General features: G+C 45.7%; 1 protein-coding gene and 1 long non-coding RNA gene across 5 annotated transcripts in view; one reads left to right on the forward strand and one right to left on the reverse strand.

Annotated features, from left to right (window-relative positions):
- The first annotated feature begins 227 nt into the window (after positions 1-227).
- SEC16A (SEC16 homolog A, endoplasmic reticulum export factor) overlaps positions 228-16594 on the forward strand; it is a 32063-nt gene continuing 15696 nt past the window's right edge. For 2 of the 4 annotated variants that reach the window (XM_073640763.1, XM_073640764.1), the window contains exons 1-10: positions 228-386; positions 3437-7002; positions 12881-13017; positions 13373-13434; positions 13519-13654; positions 14062-14257; positions 14340-14520; positions 14596-14738; positions 15065-15126; positions 15356-15494. In XM_073640763.1, coding sequence (XP_073496864.1) covers positions 3499-7002; positions 12881-13017; positions 13373-13434; positions 13519-13654; positions 14062-14257; positions 14340-14520; positions 14596-14738; positions 15065-15126; positions 15356-15494 — 4560 coding nt within the window. In that variant the 5' untranslated portion in view covers positions 228-386; positions 3437-3498. The remainder of the gene's footprint in view (positions 387-3436; positions 7003-12880; positions 13018-13372; positions 13435-13518; positions 13655-14061; positions 14258-14339; positions 14521-14595; positions 14739-15064; positions 15127-15355; positions 15495-16594) is intronic. The other 2 variants (XM_073640765.1, XM_073640766.1) reach the window with 2 other exon arrangements.
- On the reverse strand, positions 9265-10612 carry LOC141154606 (uncharacterized). The gene is made up of 3 exons (XR_012247450.1): positions 10263-10612; positions 10068-10188; positions 9265-9992 (listed from the first exon to the last, which is right to left on the reverse strand). It is a non-coding gene; the product is annotated as an uncharacterized lncRNA (long non-coding RNA).

Raw genomic sequence — 16594 nt, forward strand, 5'->3', positions numbered from 1 at the left:
ATACTGTGTAGCATGTTCTAACCTTGAATGCCTAGGATGGAGTTATACACGTCTTGTCGTGCTGGGACTTGCAGTTCTTCAGCAGCCAAAAAGCGCAGAGAAACACCGGATTACTTCAGAAACCGACACCAAAAATATGGCCGCCAGGATCTCCGTGGCGACACAATTTAGACGTAGACGACACCCACCGCCTCGTCCAGATCTGTTATGGACCGGGGTCTGGTGACGTCATGACGTAACGTGTTCTGACGTAGGAATGTACACGTCGGCGAGCCGGATATCCAAGATGGCGGCTCAGCCGACTTCTGCTTAGTTCGTACGCTGCCGGTAGACGGTGAACGGAGCCGTTGCTCTGTGCGGGCCGAACTGAGGCCGCTGGACTGTTGGTGAGGAGGAGCGGGGAGCACAGCGAGAATATCAGGGGTCTGTGTATGATGTGCGGTCCAGGGTGTAAATTTTGGGGTCTCTGTATTGTGTGTGTTCCTGGGTATAAATCTTGGGGGTCTGTGTGTGATATGTGATCTTAGGTGTAAACCTTGGAGAGTGTTTGTGTGTTTGGTCCCAGGTATAAATCTTAGGGGGTCTCTGTATGATGTGTGGTTTTGGGTATAAATCTTAGGGGGGGTGTCTGTGTATGATGTGTGGTCCCGGATATAATTCTCAGGGGGTCTGTGTGTGTGTGATGTGTGGTCCCGGGTATAATTCTCAGGGGTCTGGCTGTGTGTGTGATGTGTGGTCCCGGGTATAATTCTCAGGGGTCTGTTTGTGTGTGTGATGTGTGGTCCTGGGTATAATTCTCAGGGGTCTGTGTGTGATGTGTGGTCCCTGGTATAATTCTCAGGGGTCTGTCTGTGTATGTGATGTGTGGTCCTGGGTATAATTCTCAGGGGTCTGTCTGTCTGTGTGATGTGTGGTCCCGGGTATAATTCTCAGGGGTCTGTCTGTCTGTGTGATGTGTGGTCCCGGGTATAATTCTCAGGGGTCTGTCTGTGTGATGTGTGGTCCCGGGTATAATTCTCAGGGGTCTGTCTGTGTATGTGATGTGTGGTCCCGGGTATAATCCTCAGGGGTCTGTGTGTGTGATGTGTGGTCCCGGGTATAATTCTCAGGGGTCTGTCTGTGTGTGTGATGTGTGGTCCCGGGTATAATTCTCAGGGGTCTGTCTGTGTATGTGATGTGTGGTCCCGGGTATAATCCTCAGGGGTCTGTCTGTGTGTGTGATGTGTGGTCCCGGGTATAATCCTCAGGGGTCTGTCTGTGTGTGTGATGTGTGGTCCCGGGTATAATTCTCCGGGGTCTGTCTGTGTGTGTGATGTGTGGTCCTGGGTATAATTCTCAGGGGTCTGTCTGTCTGTGTGATGTGTGGTCCCGGGTATAATTCTCAGGGGTCTGTCTGTCTGTGTATGTGATGTGTGGTCCCGGGTATAATCCTCAGGGGTCTGTCTGTGTATGTGATGTGTGGTCCCGGGTATAATCCTCAGGGGTCTGTCTGTGTGTGTGGTGTGTGTGATGTGTGGTCCCGGGTATAATTCTCAGGGGTCTGTCTGTGTATGTGATGTGTGGTCCCGGGTATAATCCTCAGGGGTCTGTCTGTGTGTGTGATGTGTGGTCCCGGGTATAATTCTCAGGGGTCTGTCTGTGTATGTGATGTGTGGTCCCGGGTATAATTTTCAGGGGTCTGTCTGTCTGTGTGATGTGTGGTCCCGGGTATAATTCTCAGGGGTCTGTGTGATGTGTGGTCCCGTGTGTACTATGATCCTGGGTGTAAATGATTTAGGGACTGTTGTGCTGCATATTTTTGTTATTCAGATAACTTGGGGTTCAGTCGGTGTATTGAGGTGTGTGGCGCTGGCCATTGGGGGTCTTGACCTGGACGGCGTCTGTTCTATTGGTGGCTTTTGAACATGGGATGAGTGACAGATGTCGGCGTCCTCCCACCCTCCGTCAGTTTGTCCATCCATCAGTCAGTGGAAGGAGGTATAGGGCTTCAATGAACTCTGCAGAGCATTTCTACCCTTTATATTCCTTGTGCAGAACGTTTCTTCCTCAGGGCATAGTAATTAAATACCATCTTTACAGCTTGGGTCCCCCGAGCGTCCTAGGGGTGACATTAGAAATGGTGTTTGGGCACATGTGGGACCGACACTGTTTTTGTCATGGGTCCCCCTGGTCTCTGCGTTGGTTGACCCCCCCCCCCCCTCCTCGCATATTTACTGAGGCCTCATCAGGGGCTGTGGTCTTAGGATCAGGATGATATCGGTTTGGATGGTGTGAATGGGACTTTGCCACTAATATGTCTTGTCCTGTTAACTCATTAGTTACTGGCTTCCCTGCAGGATGCTTTTGCTGCTCTGTGATGGGAGAGGGGGACAATGTAGTTTAAATCTGGGAGATCAGAACTTGAACTGACTTTCTTCTCCCAGCTGAACGTCTGTCACAGTGTAGACCATCCTCTGTGACCTGAAGTCTTGTCATGATAGTTTGTTACAATGTATCAGTTTATAGTCCGGAATGTTTTATCTCACTGGATACAATTGTAACAAACCCTCAGCTGTGAGGTGTATGAAGTGGAAACATTGCATGCTCCCCATGCATTGACAGCAAGCAGATCTTTAAAACGTTAAGTTAAAAATAACAGTTTTTTTTATTTTCCTCTTTAAAGTTTGTGCACCCCATAAAATACATTTTGCATGTAATTTATGATAACTCTACAAGGACCCCTAAGATACAAATGTTACTCCTACCGGGAAGTGGGCGCCTGTCTGACAGTTCTTAGAGTGGGGAGCAGGACATGCTGGTACATGTAGTCCTGGTGACATGGTCTGGGGGTCATGTGATCTGCTGTGTCTCCGATCGCTGGCAGCTGATATGATCTCTGTTTGCTCTTTGACGTCCGCTGTTCCACGTCAGTTGCGGCTCGTTATTTGCTTTCTACGTTTCATTTCATCTGCAGAATTCGTGCTTGTGTTGCTTTTCTGGAGGCGATGTTCCTGGTGTCTGCAGTCCTGGGTTTCCCTGGTGTTAAGTGGCACCGTGGGAAGACTATGTAATGAGGCCTGGTGATCGGTGTCACATCCTGGTCTGATAAGGAATCGCCAGGAGTGATTGTTTGCACAGTGGAGCCAATGCTGCCCTGCTCTGCACTCATGTACTGGACACTCACCCTGTGGCTTGTACTAGTCGCGGACTAAACCTTTTTCTTTGCAGATAGTCATGCCAGACACGATATGTTTACTGCTCATACAGAGCTGGCCACAGATTGGTGGCTCCAGTCCACGTCTCGCCTGCTGCCCGACCTTCATCTTGGACTCTTAATCCTCAGAGATGGTTCTGGTATAATCCTGTAATGACAGGTCGAGGAGGCCGCGCCCTTCATGTGTGCCGTGTGTGAGCCATCATCGCTTTACTTTTTACCGTCTTGTCTTCTTCTCCGCAGGGCAGTATCCTGACCTTTCCATTGATTGTACAGAAGATCGTTTTTGGTTATTAGAGAGGAAAATGCAGCAGCCGCCTCCTCAAGCTGGTCCTCCGGGGATGGGGGTACCTCCTCGCATTGGAATGACCACTACCAATCAATACTGGCGTAGGAGAACACCTACCCCTTCAACAGTACCGCCCCCACCAGTGCAACCTGTCACAGACCCCTTTGCTTTCGGCAGAATGACCCCCCAAAATACTCCTCCTACAGCTGCACCTCAGGCTACCATTATGTCAGCACCGAGTCCATCCATGTCGCTGTACCCCCAACCTGCTGCTGCTCCTCTTTCCTCATCTATTGGTGACTTAGGTCAAGTGTCACCGGTGTCTTCATCTCAATGCTTTGCAGCTGGGGCCGTGTATAGTAATGTCTCTGCTCCTTCAGTACCAGTCGTGCATTTTACAAATAACCTGGCTTCAACCCCTATCAGTCACCCTTCTGTATCATCCCTGCAGAACACAACCAGTGGACTAGAGAACACCTATGCACCTGTACCTGGCCGATCTCACAGTAGGCAAGGCGTTCATATGGAAATGACTAGCAGCAGTAATGCTCCTCAGTTACAGTCTCAGCAAACCACTGTACCATGGTCCTCGTCCCCGGCCACCCCACCTACCTCCACACAGCATGTCCCCGCTACTCAGCACCCAGCTCACACTGCTCCCTATTACTCCCCTCCATACTTAGAAGTTTCACACTTGCCTCCCCAGACCAGTGACCCCGGCTATTTTTCTGCACCACAACGGACTCCATCAGTAACTTACCCTCTTGGAGGCGGATCAGGTCAAGTACAGCAGCATAACATGCCGCCATACGGCAGCCTCATGCCAACGGATTACACACATAACCAGAATCCAGAACACAACAGTTGGTACAGCCGGCCGTATCCGGAACCACTTAATCAAGCGCCTCTGCCTAATCCCAACACCATGCAGACCGGAGCACCGTTCTCTGCACCAGAAAACAGACCCCAAAGCGAGCCGGCAAGACCTATAGGGCAAACCATCAGTGAGACAGATTCTGGGACCATATCCATGTTCTTCAAAGGGGATGATGCTGAAAATGTGGAGATCCTTTCCACAGACCAGCAGCACAGGCCTGGGCAGCAAGCTGTGGTTACAACTTGCTATCAGAGCCCGGGCTGCCAGGTGAGCTTGCATCCATTTACTGCCCCACCAGTTGTACCCAGTGTTGCCTCACCTTTACATCCCAGCGCTAATAACCCTCAGCCAACCTCATTATCCCAAAGTGCCAGTGGTTTTCATGATCCTCCTGCCCTGTGGAAAACCGAGAATCAACCTGCAGAGGCCAAAGTGGCTCCAGAGCTCCCATATGATAACATGGAGAACATAGAATGTGTCCAGAACCTGGAAGTTCTTCCCAATGAGGCCCCTAATAGCAGCCTATTTTCTACTGGAGTCAACCCCGAGGCCTTTAGATACGGACCTGCTCTTGGTTTTGCTCTACCCAAGAATACAGTGAACCACACTGAAGGAGGCACAAACCTGGAGGCTCCTGGCACGACACCTCGTCCTGTCAGATCGGATAGCGTGTCTTCTAGTTACAGTAACTTAAGTCATAGAAGTTTGCCTGTTTCGGCCAGACCTCAGGAGCCAGAGGGCACCTTCATTCAGAAGGAGAGTGGAAGGCTTGAGAATGAAAACAATAGTTTCTTCAAGCAGATTGATTCCTCGCCGTTGTCTGGAGACGTTTCTGTGCATGGAATGTCGCAAAACGCCCACCATGGAAATCTATCTCAGCCTCTCACACCGAGTCCACCAAAACCTACTGGGATCTTTCAGGCGAGTATCAACAGCTCCTTTGAGCCCGTCCGTTCTCACTCGGGCGTTAAAGTTACAGATAGCAACAAGTCGAAAGTAGTCAGCGATGTCCATGAGAGCCATAAGCTGCCGCCAGCTTCTCACAATGCAGGGCTGGCCGCGTCTCCTGGGAATTTAGAACAACCGCCTGATAATCTGGAAACTATATTTTCAGGTAAAACTAACGCTGAGGTTTGTGCTGTAACCAGTGGACACCAATTTCCGGGAGGATCTGCACTGGATAACATATCATTACTGCTAGAGAAACGCCCATCTTCCAGAGCGCATGGCTCAAATAAGAAGTGTGAGAGCCCTGCCACCACACTGTGGGCACAAGGAGAACTGCCAAATTTTGGAGGTAATGTCCTTCTGGCCCCTCCAGCTCCTGCTGTTTATGTACCTCCTAAACCTCAGACTGAAGTCATTCAACCTCCGGAGGATGGGTCATTGGAGGTACAACATGGCAGGCCTGACCCGAGCCAGTTCTCGGCTTCACCCGAGGAGCACATATCTTCTGAAAACCTAGAAAACCCTCCAAAGATCGGGGACGATGAACATACCCAGTCTCAGGCAAGTTCCGGCTATGCCAGTTTGTTGTCCTCTCCGCCTACTGAAACCTTACAGAATCAGCCCGTTTTGATTGCTCCACCTAGTAAAAGCTATAATCTGGCGCAACCTGTTAATTTTTCTCTCTCTTTACCCAATCAAATAAAAAGCCTTAATTCTGCTAAAGACTATTCCGGTGACAAGCCGCTTCCTCCTGGAGGTTTTGCCGCAGATCAGAGCGCTGTATCTTCTCTTGTTCCTCCTCTTAAGCCGCCCCCATCCTCTAATCCAGCTCATAAATTTCCAGCTGGTATTGAGCCTTTCTCTGACTCTCTCCCCAATCATCATCAGAACATGCTGCTTTCTTCACCATCTAACCAAATTCCTCTTAATTTAGCAACTGAAAATCAGAAAATTGCTAAGACTGAAAGTGTCAGTGAGTCCACAAGTAAAGGTCTGCTCCCTAGTTCCGGGTCACATTTACGCATGGGTAATGGAGCAGGAATGTATGTGCCTCCGGTCAGTAGTAATGGCTTCAAATTAGAAAATGCTGGCGCACTTGATTTCACCGTTCCACGCGTGCTTGCCAATCACAGCATAAATGGGTCGGCATCAGTACCAAGTAGGCCTCCAACAGGAGGGCCGCTCTATCCCGGTCAGAACACCATTTCCCCAAATTTTCAGCCAGGGTCTGATTATAACAAACAGGTTTTTTACCAGCAGGTTACTAAAGATGTTCAGCCCCAACCTGCAGCTGAGATGTCGCAGCCTGGACCAGGGGCTCCTCCTGAATACATGACTTCTGCATTACAGCCCCAAGCGCAGACCATCGCAGGTAAACCTGCTGATTACCCCCAGCAAACAGAAGCTCACGTGCCAGGTCCTCGAAGCACTACTGGCCTTCCTTACAGCGGGCCCACAGAAGCGGGGGCAAAATATGGCCCGCCTGAACACCCACCATATCCTAGTCAGCCTGCGACTAGCACAACTGCACCTGTCAACTTTGCTGGGTATCCAGATCCATCAAGACCTCCCTCCTCTCATACTCCCCAGCAAGCAGATCCATACTATTACTACAGAGGTTATGGCGCATACTCCACACCGTACCAGCAGCCTTACCCACCTGCGGATCCCCGAGCTCCTCACCTGTACTACCAGGTAAAACTCTATGCAAAGTGCGGCACTTCAAGGGGCGGCCTAATTAGTAATGGAGATCTGAATCTATGTGAATGCATTTTATTGTATATCCAGGGTATAATATAACAGGTAGATAAATCTATATATATAAAGCTACTCCCCAGAGCCCCCTGTAAACCATGGATCTATATCACGTCTTCTATGATGGCATCAGTCAGTAACCCTGTTATATTACTCTGATAACTTTATATGAAAACACCTGAGGTATCCTATTTGTAAATGGTCATAAAGCAATCATATCATAATAGCTCCAAGAGAATAGCTTTAAACACAGGGCCAAAATTGAATAAAAAGTTAAATTTTATTGATGAAATAATGAATAAAAGCGTATAATAGAGAGACAATCAACAAACAGAGTATTACTAAGGTAACATGGCATTTTGTTTATTTGCATACATATACACTGTGTGCAGAATTATTTGGCAAGTTGTATTTTAGAGGATTATTTTTATTATTGATCAACAACTATGTTCTCAATCAACCCAAAAGACTCCTAAATATCCAAGCTTAATATTTTTGGAAGTTGGAGTGTTTTTTTTTAGATTTGGCTATCTTAGGAGGATATCTGTTTGTGCAGGTAACGATTACTGTGCAGAATTATTAGGCCAGGGGTCGACAAAGTTGTTCAGAATCTAGGAGCCAGCCAAAAAATTTAGGAGCCAGAATTTTTTTTAAGCAAACTTGGTTTTTAATTTAACAAAAAAAACATTACAAACGTTATAAACAACATTTTACTTTTAAAGATAATAAATATTATATTTTGATATTTTAGGCAACATTCTAGTGTTTTTCACTTTGCTTTTTGTGGCCATGAACATGCCTTGTGATTTTAGAGCTGAAGTACCAGTGGTCCACAGCCTTGGCAGGATCAAACGCCTTCACAGATGGCCCATTCATGGTGATCATAAACAAGTCACTTAAACTTTCTTCTTGCATCCTTGATCTGAATTTATTTTTGACCATGTTCATCAAACTAAATCTTCTTTCACAACATGAGGTTGAGACAGGGAGCACCGCCACAATCGACACCAGGTTTCCCAGAACTGGAAATCTCTCGGTGTTGGAGAGTGCCAAATCCAGAAGCTCACACAGTTTCTTTCCTTTTCCAAGGACCTTAAACTCATACCACTCATTGAGGAGTGAGTGAATGCATTGGTCATCACTTTCAGGTGGAGATAGCTGTTTACGAAAATGATGAGCCAATGCAGTAATCTCAACCACACCGTAGTCTTGCAATGTTGTTCCTGCTGGCCAGGCAAAGGTGTCAAACACTGCGGTGGATCTTTCAATATTTATATCACTTAGAAATCGCACTGTCAAGTATTTAACTGCATGATTAATTAAATTAGCTTTTTCCTGCTGAATTGATGCAGCTACAGTGTTGCTCAGTCCATGTAGCTGTACATTTTGAAACAGTCCTTGAAGAGATGTTCCTGAGACAAATCTGGCCTCATGTTGTTTTGGTGCATCTCTAAGTGAATTGATTGTTGAAATTGTGCTTTTCACATGCAACTCAATTGTGCTTAAAAAAAAGCTCTTCCCTTTGAAATATAAGTGACAAGTTTTTAAGAATTTCCAGATAGTCCAGTAGAAAATGGAGCATGTGAACAAATTTAAAATCTGTGAGCTTTCTCAGTAAACCATGGGCAGCTGCAGAGGCACTGTCTTTTTCCGCAGCCACACTTTCTAAGTGGATTGTCACGCATTTCCAGTCTTTGACAAGTGCAGACAGAGCACCGACTTTGCTTGCTACCCATCTGACATTAAGCAAGTATTGGAATTTCAGAATTGTAAGCTGCAGGTTTTCTGCTACTTGCTTCAGCTGTCGCATTCTCTTAGGTGAGTATTGATAAAATTGGTAGAGTTTCTTTAAAATAGAGTCAAAATCATCAATTAATTTAGCTTGTTTTACTGAACTTAATACACTTAAGTTCAATCGGTGTGCAGCACAGTGAATGCCAATTAAATGACTGATGTTTTGGCGTGTTTTCTGCACCAAGCCATTTTCGGTCCCAATCATGCTGGCAGCACCATCTGTACCAATGGTAATCAAGTGACTTGAAGAAAGCCAGCCTACAAGACCAAGTGTTCTAAGTTCTTCTGTGAGCGCTTCTAAATATCCATCTGCAGTAGCCATTTCAAGAGGAGAAACAGAAAGAAATACTTCTTTGACCCCTGTTGTCCTTGATGTACCTGACATACAGAATCCGTTGTTCAACCCCTGCTTTGTCAGTTGAGCCATCTAGCATCAAGCTGACATATTTTGCCTCTTTGAGCTCACTGATTAGGTTTTTCCTGATTATTTCTGCAATATGGGAAATGAATTCTTTGCATCTTTTATCGTTTGCATATTCCTGTCGCACAGCACTCCCTAATTTCTCCGTCAACTCTAGCAACCCTTCAAAATCTGTGAAAGGTCTGTTGTTTTTGGCAATATAATAGGCCACATTAAATAGAATGGTCATATGTTTAAAAATGTCTTCATCCATTTTCCTTATACAAGCAGCCAATGGAGTAGCTTCTGGAGCCAACGCTGCATGTTTAGCCTCCACACAATTTAGATGCTGGAGAGACTTTGCTGCTTTTTGAAGGTTTCAAGTTTAAAGGGTCCTGAAAATCCTTTTACGATCCTAGATGCTTGGTCAGCAATGCCAGGGAAGGAAGCACAAATCTCGCATATAGCTATACCAGTTGTATGGTCAAATTTAAGCCATGCGAGTTCTTTACACCACTCTTGCCTAAATCTCCTGGGTCCAGCAGTTTGACAACGGCTTGTTGATGGGGACTCCTCTGCTGGTGGGTCAACTCTTGTTTCTTCAGTTACCTGTTGCCCGGCACTTTCTACCTGTTGCACTGCGCTTTCAAGAGAGGTCTTTGTAAAGAACTGTGTCATTTTCAGTTGCTTTTCATTTTCTGGTATTCTCTCTGTTGCTCTGCGCTTCATTTTTTTCCTGAACCCAGAAAAGAAAAAAAAATGTGCACTTTGCTCTGCTATGCCATTTATAACTTACACATGATCTCTTTACCCTTCTTTGTCCGAGTGGACGAGGCAGTACTCCGGCTTCGTTCTCCCGGCGGCACCCGACTTTGTTCTTCCAGCAGCACTCCGCAGTCCGCCATATAGTACCCATATAATAATGGGATACACTGTGAATATACTGCCATATAGTAACCATATAATTACAGCATATACTGTGTATATACTGCTATACCCTACTTACAAAAAGATTTAGCAATGTAGGAAACTCCATTCAGTGGTGGTCCAGCAGGATAGGGTCTCTCAGCACTTCTAGAGAAGATTAAAAATCAATCTGCCTTATTATCCATATATTTTATTTTCTAACCATAAGAAGTTTCAAATCCTTTTTTGTAGGAACAACACTTTTCTAAATCAATGAAACAACATACTCACCTTAAATGTTTTTTGGAGGGAAAAGTAAAGATAAATTGTTGTTCCGTTTTTTTCTTGACATTTTTTTTTCAATTTTTACGAATGCTTTAAAAATTGCTTTTTAAAAAAAAATAAATAGTTGTCATTACATTTATAAATTTTTTATATTCTCAGTTTTTTTCTCAGAAAAATCAAAGAAACTAATTTTTTTAAAAAAATGCCTGTTCCGTTTTTTTGTTGACAAACTGTACATATAGACCCCCTCACACACGGCGTCTCCCCGGGGAGCACGGCCTTTGTATGTACTTACACAGGTAGCGGGAGATGAGAACGGGCCCCCGGCCACAGCGATCCTTCCCCCGTAACCCAACTCTCCCTGTCCAGTCCCGGAGCATAAGGGGGGCGGAGCAAAGTGGAGAAGGCGGCCTGAGCGATACTGTCCCTGCTTCCTCCGATTGGATGACTCCATGCAGGAGGTGGGATTGGATTGAGTTTTTTTTTTTTTCTCCTCAACTCCTCAAGCACCAGGCAACATTTTCTAGGCGCCAGACAACATTTTCTAGGCGCCACTGGCGACCAGGCGCCTGGGTTTGTCGAGCCCTGTATTAGGCAACTTAATAAAAACCAACTATAATCCCATCTTACTTGTTTATTTTCACCAGGTAAACCAATATCAGTGCACAAAATTTAGAAATAAACATTTCTGACATGCTAAAACAAAAACAAAAAAAATTAGTGATGAATATAGCCACCTTTCTTTATGATGACACTCAACAGCCTTCCATCCATAGATTCTGTCAGTTGCTTGATCTGTTTTCGATCAATATTGCGTGCAGCAGCCACCACAGCCCCCCAGACACTGTTCCGAGAGGTGTACTGTTTTCCCTTCCTATAGATCTCACATTTTATGATGGACCACAGGTTCTCTATGGGGTTCAGATCAGGTGAACAAGGGGGCCATGTCATTATTTTTTCTTCTTTTAGACCTTTACTGGCCAGCCACGCTGTGGATTAGTTGGATGCATGTGATGGAGCATTGTCCTGCATGAAAATCTTGTTTTTCTTGAACGATACCGACTTCTTCCTGTACCACTGCTTGAAGAAGTTGTCTTCCAGAAACTGGCAGTAGGTCTGGGAGTTGAGCTTCACTCCATCCTCAACCCGAAAAGGTGCCACAAGTTCATCTTTGATGATACCAGCCCATACCAGTACCCCACCTCCACCTTGCTGGCGTCTGAGTCGGAGTGGAGCTCTCTGCCCTTTATTGATCCAGCCTCTGGCCCATCAAGAGTCACGCTCATTTCATCAGTCCATAAAACCTTTGAAAAATTAGTCTTAAGATATTTCTTGGCCCATTCTTGACATTTTATCTTATGTTTCTTGTTCAAAGGTGGTTGTTTTTCAGCCTTCCTTACCTTGGCCATGTCCCTGAGTATCGCACACCTTGTGCTTTTTGATACTCCAGTAACGTTGCAGCTCTGAAATATGGCAAAACTGGTGGCGAATGGCATCTTGGCATCTTCACGCTTGATTTTCCTCAATTCATGGGCAATTATTTTGCGCCTTTTTTGGCCAACACGCTTCTTGTGACCCTGTTGGCTATTTGCCATGAAACGCTTGATTGTTCGGTGATCACGCTTCAAAAGTTTGGAAATTTCAAGACTGCTGCATCCCTCTGCAAGACATCTCACAATTTTGGACTTTTCAGAGCCCGTCAAATCTCTTCTGACCCATTTTGCCAAAGGAAATGAAGTTGCCTAATAATTAAGCACACCTTATATAGGGTTTTGATGTCATTAGTCAATACCCCTCCTCATTACAGAGATGCACATCACCAGATTTACTTAATTGGTAGTTGGCTCTCAAGCCTATGCAGCTTGGAGTAGGACAACATGTATAAAAAATATCATGTGATCAAAATACTCATTTGCCTAATAATTCTGCACACAGTGTAGTAGCTGTGTACTGTGGCTTATACTTTTAGCCTTATGCCAGGAATATTGCTGCACGAGCTGCCTTTATACTTTATTATATGCAGTTTGATATCTTTTAGTTGTACTCGAGTATACCCTGTATAGGCATAAACATGCTTCATGGCATGATACTATTGTAGTTGTATTTGATTACAGCATGTGTATACATGAATACGTTTATCGGCATAATAAGACATACTACTGTCAAACTATATTTGGATACAGCAACAATCTTGAATACTATAGGATTGTCATTTTTAATAGGTATATTCTTACCAATTTCGGGTGTACCCACCATGTTTTTGTGTGTTTGTTGATTCTCTCTTTTATACGCTTTTATTCATTATTTCATCAATAAAATGTAAATTTTTATTCAATTTTGACCCTGTGTGTAAAGCTATTCTCTTGGAGCTATTAACTTTATATGAATTAAGAGTAAAAGTGACGCTCTTGTTCTATCATTTACTCCCTGCAGGACCCCTATGGAGCGTATGACCCTGCATACAGACAGTACAGCAATTCCAGCTTTGCAAACTCTGGAAAGTACCCATACCAGGAACCTGAGCGGCCCAGCTCTAGGTCCAGTCACTGCTCAGATCGGCCGTCTTCAAGGTTTGTTGCTCTTCTTTTTTTTTTTCTACAATTTATCCACAGGATATGCCATAAATGTCTGGTAAGTGTGACCCACATCTGCCTCAAGATCAGGGTCTCCTGACCCAACATGAACGTAGAGATGGCTGCAAGTGAGCAGCTTGCTACAGTGACTTCTACTGGAATTAATGATGTGGTGGAGCAAGCCACCATTAGCTACTTTCTGAGCTCCCTAGAAGTTACTGGGGAGACTTGCATGGCCATACATGTATTTATGGTAGAACGAGACTGATGACGGCATAACGGGGCAGACATTTATGGCTTTGTCATTATATGTCACAATCAAACTTACTATAACAGCATTTTCTCATTTTAGGCAGGGCTACAATGCTCCGGCCAATTACTATGATTATTACCAGAGTCAGTATGAATATGGAGGTGAGTGGTGTAATCCTATTTATAATGACTATTCTGGATACTAGAATCTGAACGGCTTTTGGCTTTTCCTATTTTTTTTTACAGACCCTACCAGATGGGATCGGTATCCTGGAGCCTACGACCCTGGATACAGGGACCCTCAAAGCAGTTACTGGAACTATATGTATGGCAGCCGTGAGGATGCCTATAACAGGAAGGTTCCTTATGCGTACCCAAGCAGGTAGATACCATTGTAAGGCCATGTGCACACGTCTCGTTTTTATCGCTTTTTTTTTCCATGCGGATTTGTTAACAAAACCTGATGCCAGCAAAGTGAATGAGAAACCTGAAGTGTCATGCACACGTTGAGTATTTTTGACTTGCAGATTTGGTGCAGAACCTATTCTGTAGCATGTCAATTCTCTCTGCGTTTTTGCATGTGTTTTTCACCCATTGAATGCACTGAAAAAAACGCGGCAAAAATGCTACGTTTTTGAGACTGCGCTTTCCTGCCAAGAGATTCAAAAATGGTGGAGAAATTTCTGAACACCAAATACTCAACGTGTGCACATATCCTAAGGTAAACAATATGGACGCCATGGGGTTCTGCAGCATCTACTGACGGACAGCTCTCCCCCGCCCCTGTAGATATGCCTATGAGGATCGCTGGCAGTACGACCCCCGCTATGTTGGTGGATTTGATGACGAGCCCGACGCTCGGAGAGATCTTACAAAGGATGACTTTGATCGGCGCAGTGTGCACAGTGATCATTCAGCTCGCAGCATACACAGCGAGCGCAGCGCCCACAGCCGCCGCAGCAGCTTTAGTTCTCATTCGCAGCAGGTGACCTCCCCTGAATACTCCTTTTTCCTCTGCTGGTAAAGCACCTGAGCAATGAATACTTAATGTGACTGTCTTTCTCCAGAGCCAAGTCTACAAAAGCGAACAGGACCTAGCAGCTAATGCCTATGGTGGCCAAATGCCCAATCCCCCACTTGATGATTACTCCTATGGCATGTATCCTAATGACTACAGCACCCAGCCGTCACTGGAGAGCTATAAGTATGGGTACCCGGCCAATAGTGAGTGGCAGCCAGTGGAACAAGGTGAGCTCCCCCTATACCTTAACACCGTTCCCCCTGACCTTAAAACAAGTGGGATTAACCCCTGTCTGCTTGTAGTCCCTTCCAGGTCACTGACTCCAGAGAAGTTCGGGAGCCCTCATGTATGTGCAAGGTTTGGTTCGGGTGGACATTTAATTAAAGTCCTTCCCAATTTACCCTCTGACGGGCAGCCGACATTGGTGGAGATCCACAACATGGAGGTGAGAAGTCACACATGAGAACATTCATTACAGATAAATTTCATCTGATGTAATCATTGAATGGGAATTCTATTACCAAATCCTGAAAGCCAAACCTTGGCTGAATGGAAAAATCTACGTTCTAAAAGACATTTATTGAGAGTCCTTTCTATTTCAAAATCTCTGCTTGCTGTCAATGAATGGAAAACACAGAACTGGATACAGAAGAGAGATGACAATCTGATAGACATGTTTCCATCTTGGATCCAGTTCTGGCTGGTTACTAACCCTCCACCACCAGTCTGCTCTTACATACTAATGGGATTTTCTTTCTTTTTTTCCCCTAGATTATCATGCAGAACAGCCCAGAGCAGGAGCAGATGAGAGCTTTCCCCGGACCCTTGGTGAAGTAAGAATCTTGCCACCTCCATTAATTCATCTTTGATAAATCCTTGTAGAATAAAGAGAGTTAAAAAATGAACTTCAGTGGCATAGGTCAGCACTCACTCATGAATAGACTCCTCAGGAGGGAGACTGTAAATTCGAATGTCGGCCCCTTGCCTTGAATGCAGGTGGCTATATCGTGGCTTGTCTGTTATCTGGAAAGTTACCGCTCATGGATCTTTCTTTATCTGCAGAGATGAAACTCACAAAGTCGATGTCATCAATTTTGCACAAAATAAAGCCAAAGATTGTTCGCAAAATGAGAACTTGTTAGACCAGGAGTCTGCGCGTCTGCTGTGGGACTTCATTGTGCTCATGTGCCGTCAGAATGGGGTGAGTAGTTCTGACGTCGAAGTCACCACGGAGGGTTTGGTGATGCATCGTTTGTAGCTGCGCGTATCCCTGCCCCGGTGTTCGTGGGGCGGGCTGTGTGCGCGCGTATCCCTGCCCCGGTGTTCGTGGGGCGGGGCTGTGTGCGCGCGTATCCCTGCCCCGGTGTTCGTGGGGCGGGGCTGTGTGCGCGCGTATCCCTGCCCCGGTGTTTGTGGGGCGGGGCTGCGTGCGCGCATATCCCTGCCCCGGTGTCTGTGGGGCTGCGTGTGCGCATATCCCTGCCTGGTCTGTGTGGGGTGTTTATTAAACTTGCTCACTCCTCAACTTACAATAAGTAAGAGGGTAAAGGGGGCGCAGTGTTTGTGCATCCAGAGGCCATGCTCCCGTGTGGAGCTTTATGCTCTGCATTGTCTACATGATTCTCACTGATGCAGAGCAATCGTAGCTGTTGAACTGCAAGTCCCAGCATGCTGTGAAACCAAGCTCACTCCTAACAAGCCACATGTAGTCGTGGTAGAGGTGGGCTCTGTATTGCATCCGTGATGAATGTAGCTCTGTGCCGTAGAGTCGTGGTTGAGGTACAACAGAGAGAATATCATTGAAGACTGTAATCCCGCGAGGGCAGGGTCCTCTTCCCTTTGTACCCTTCAGTCACTGTTATTTTGTTCAGTGTTATTTATCTGTTTTTTTTGTAAGTAAATCCCTTTTCACATGTACATCAGCTGGGAATCAGTAGTACTCTAATAATAAATAATAATCAGGGACGGATGATCTGTGTCACAGATTCTGCCTTTTCTGATCTGACATCTACAACCTGTACAGCCTACATCACACACAACCCAGTGAAGGTATAGGTCATAGACCTTGCATCATTGAAGGGTTTGTCTGATACCACTCACTTTCTCTGCGCCCTGGGATAATGCTGCATCTACAGCCGCCTTCCAAGTCTCGTGTGCTGCTTGCAGGTATCATGGACGCCTATCATTGCAATCAATAGAACTGGTGGTAATATCTGCTGGCTGCGCACCTTCCATTGCAGATGTGTGCCAGATAACCTATTTGTAATATTTTTTTGCTGTCTCACATTTTGATCTGCAGTC

This window comes from Phyllobates terribilis, unplaced genomic scaffold (genome assembly GCF_046119375.1).
Source record: "Phyllobates terribilis strain yellow unplaced genomic scaffold, ASM4611937v1 Scaffold_7__3_contigs__length_470593459, whole genome shotgun sequence".
NCBI classification, from domain to species: Eukaryota; Metazoa; Chordata; class Amphibia; order Anura; family Dendrobatidae; genus Phyllobates; species Phyllobates terribilis.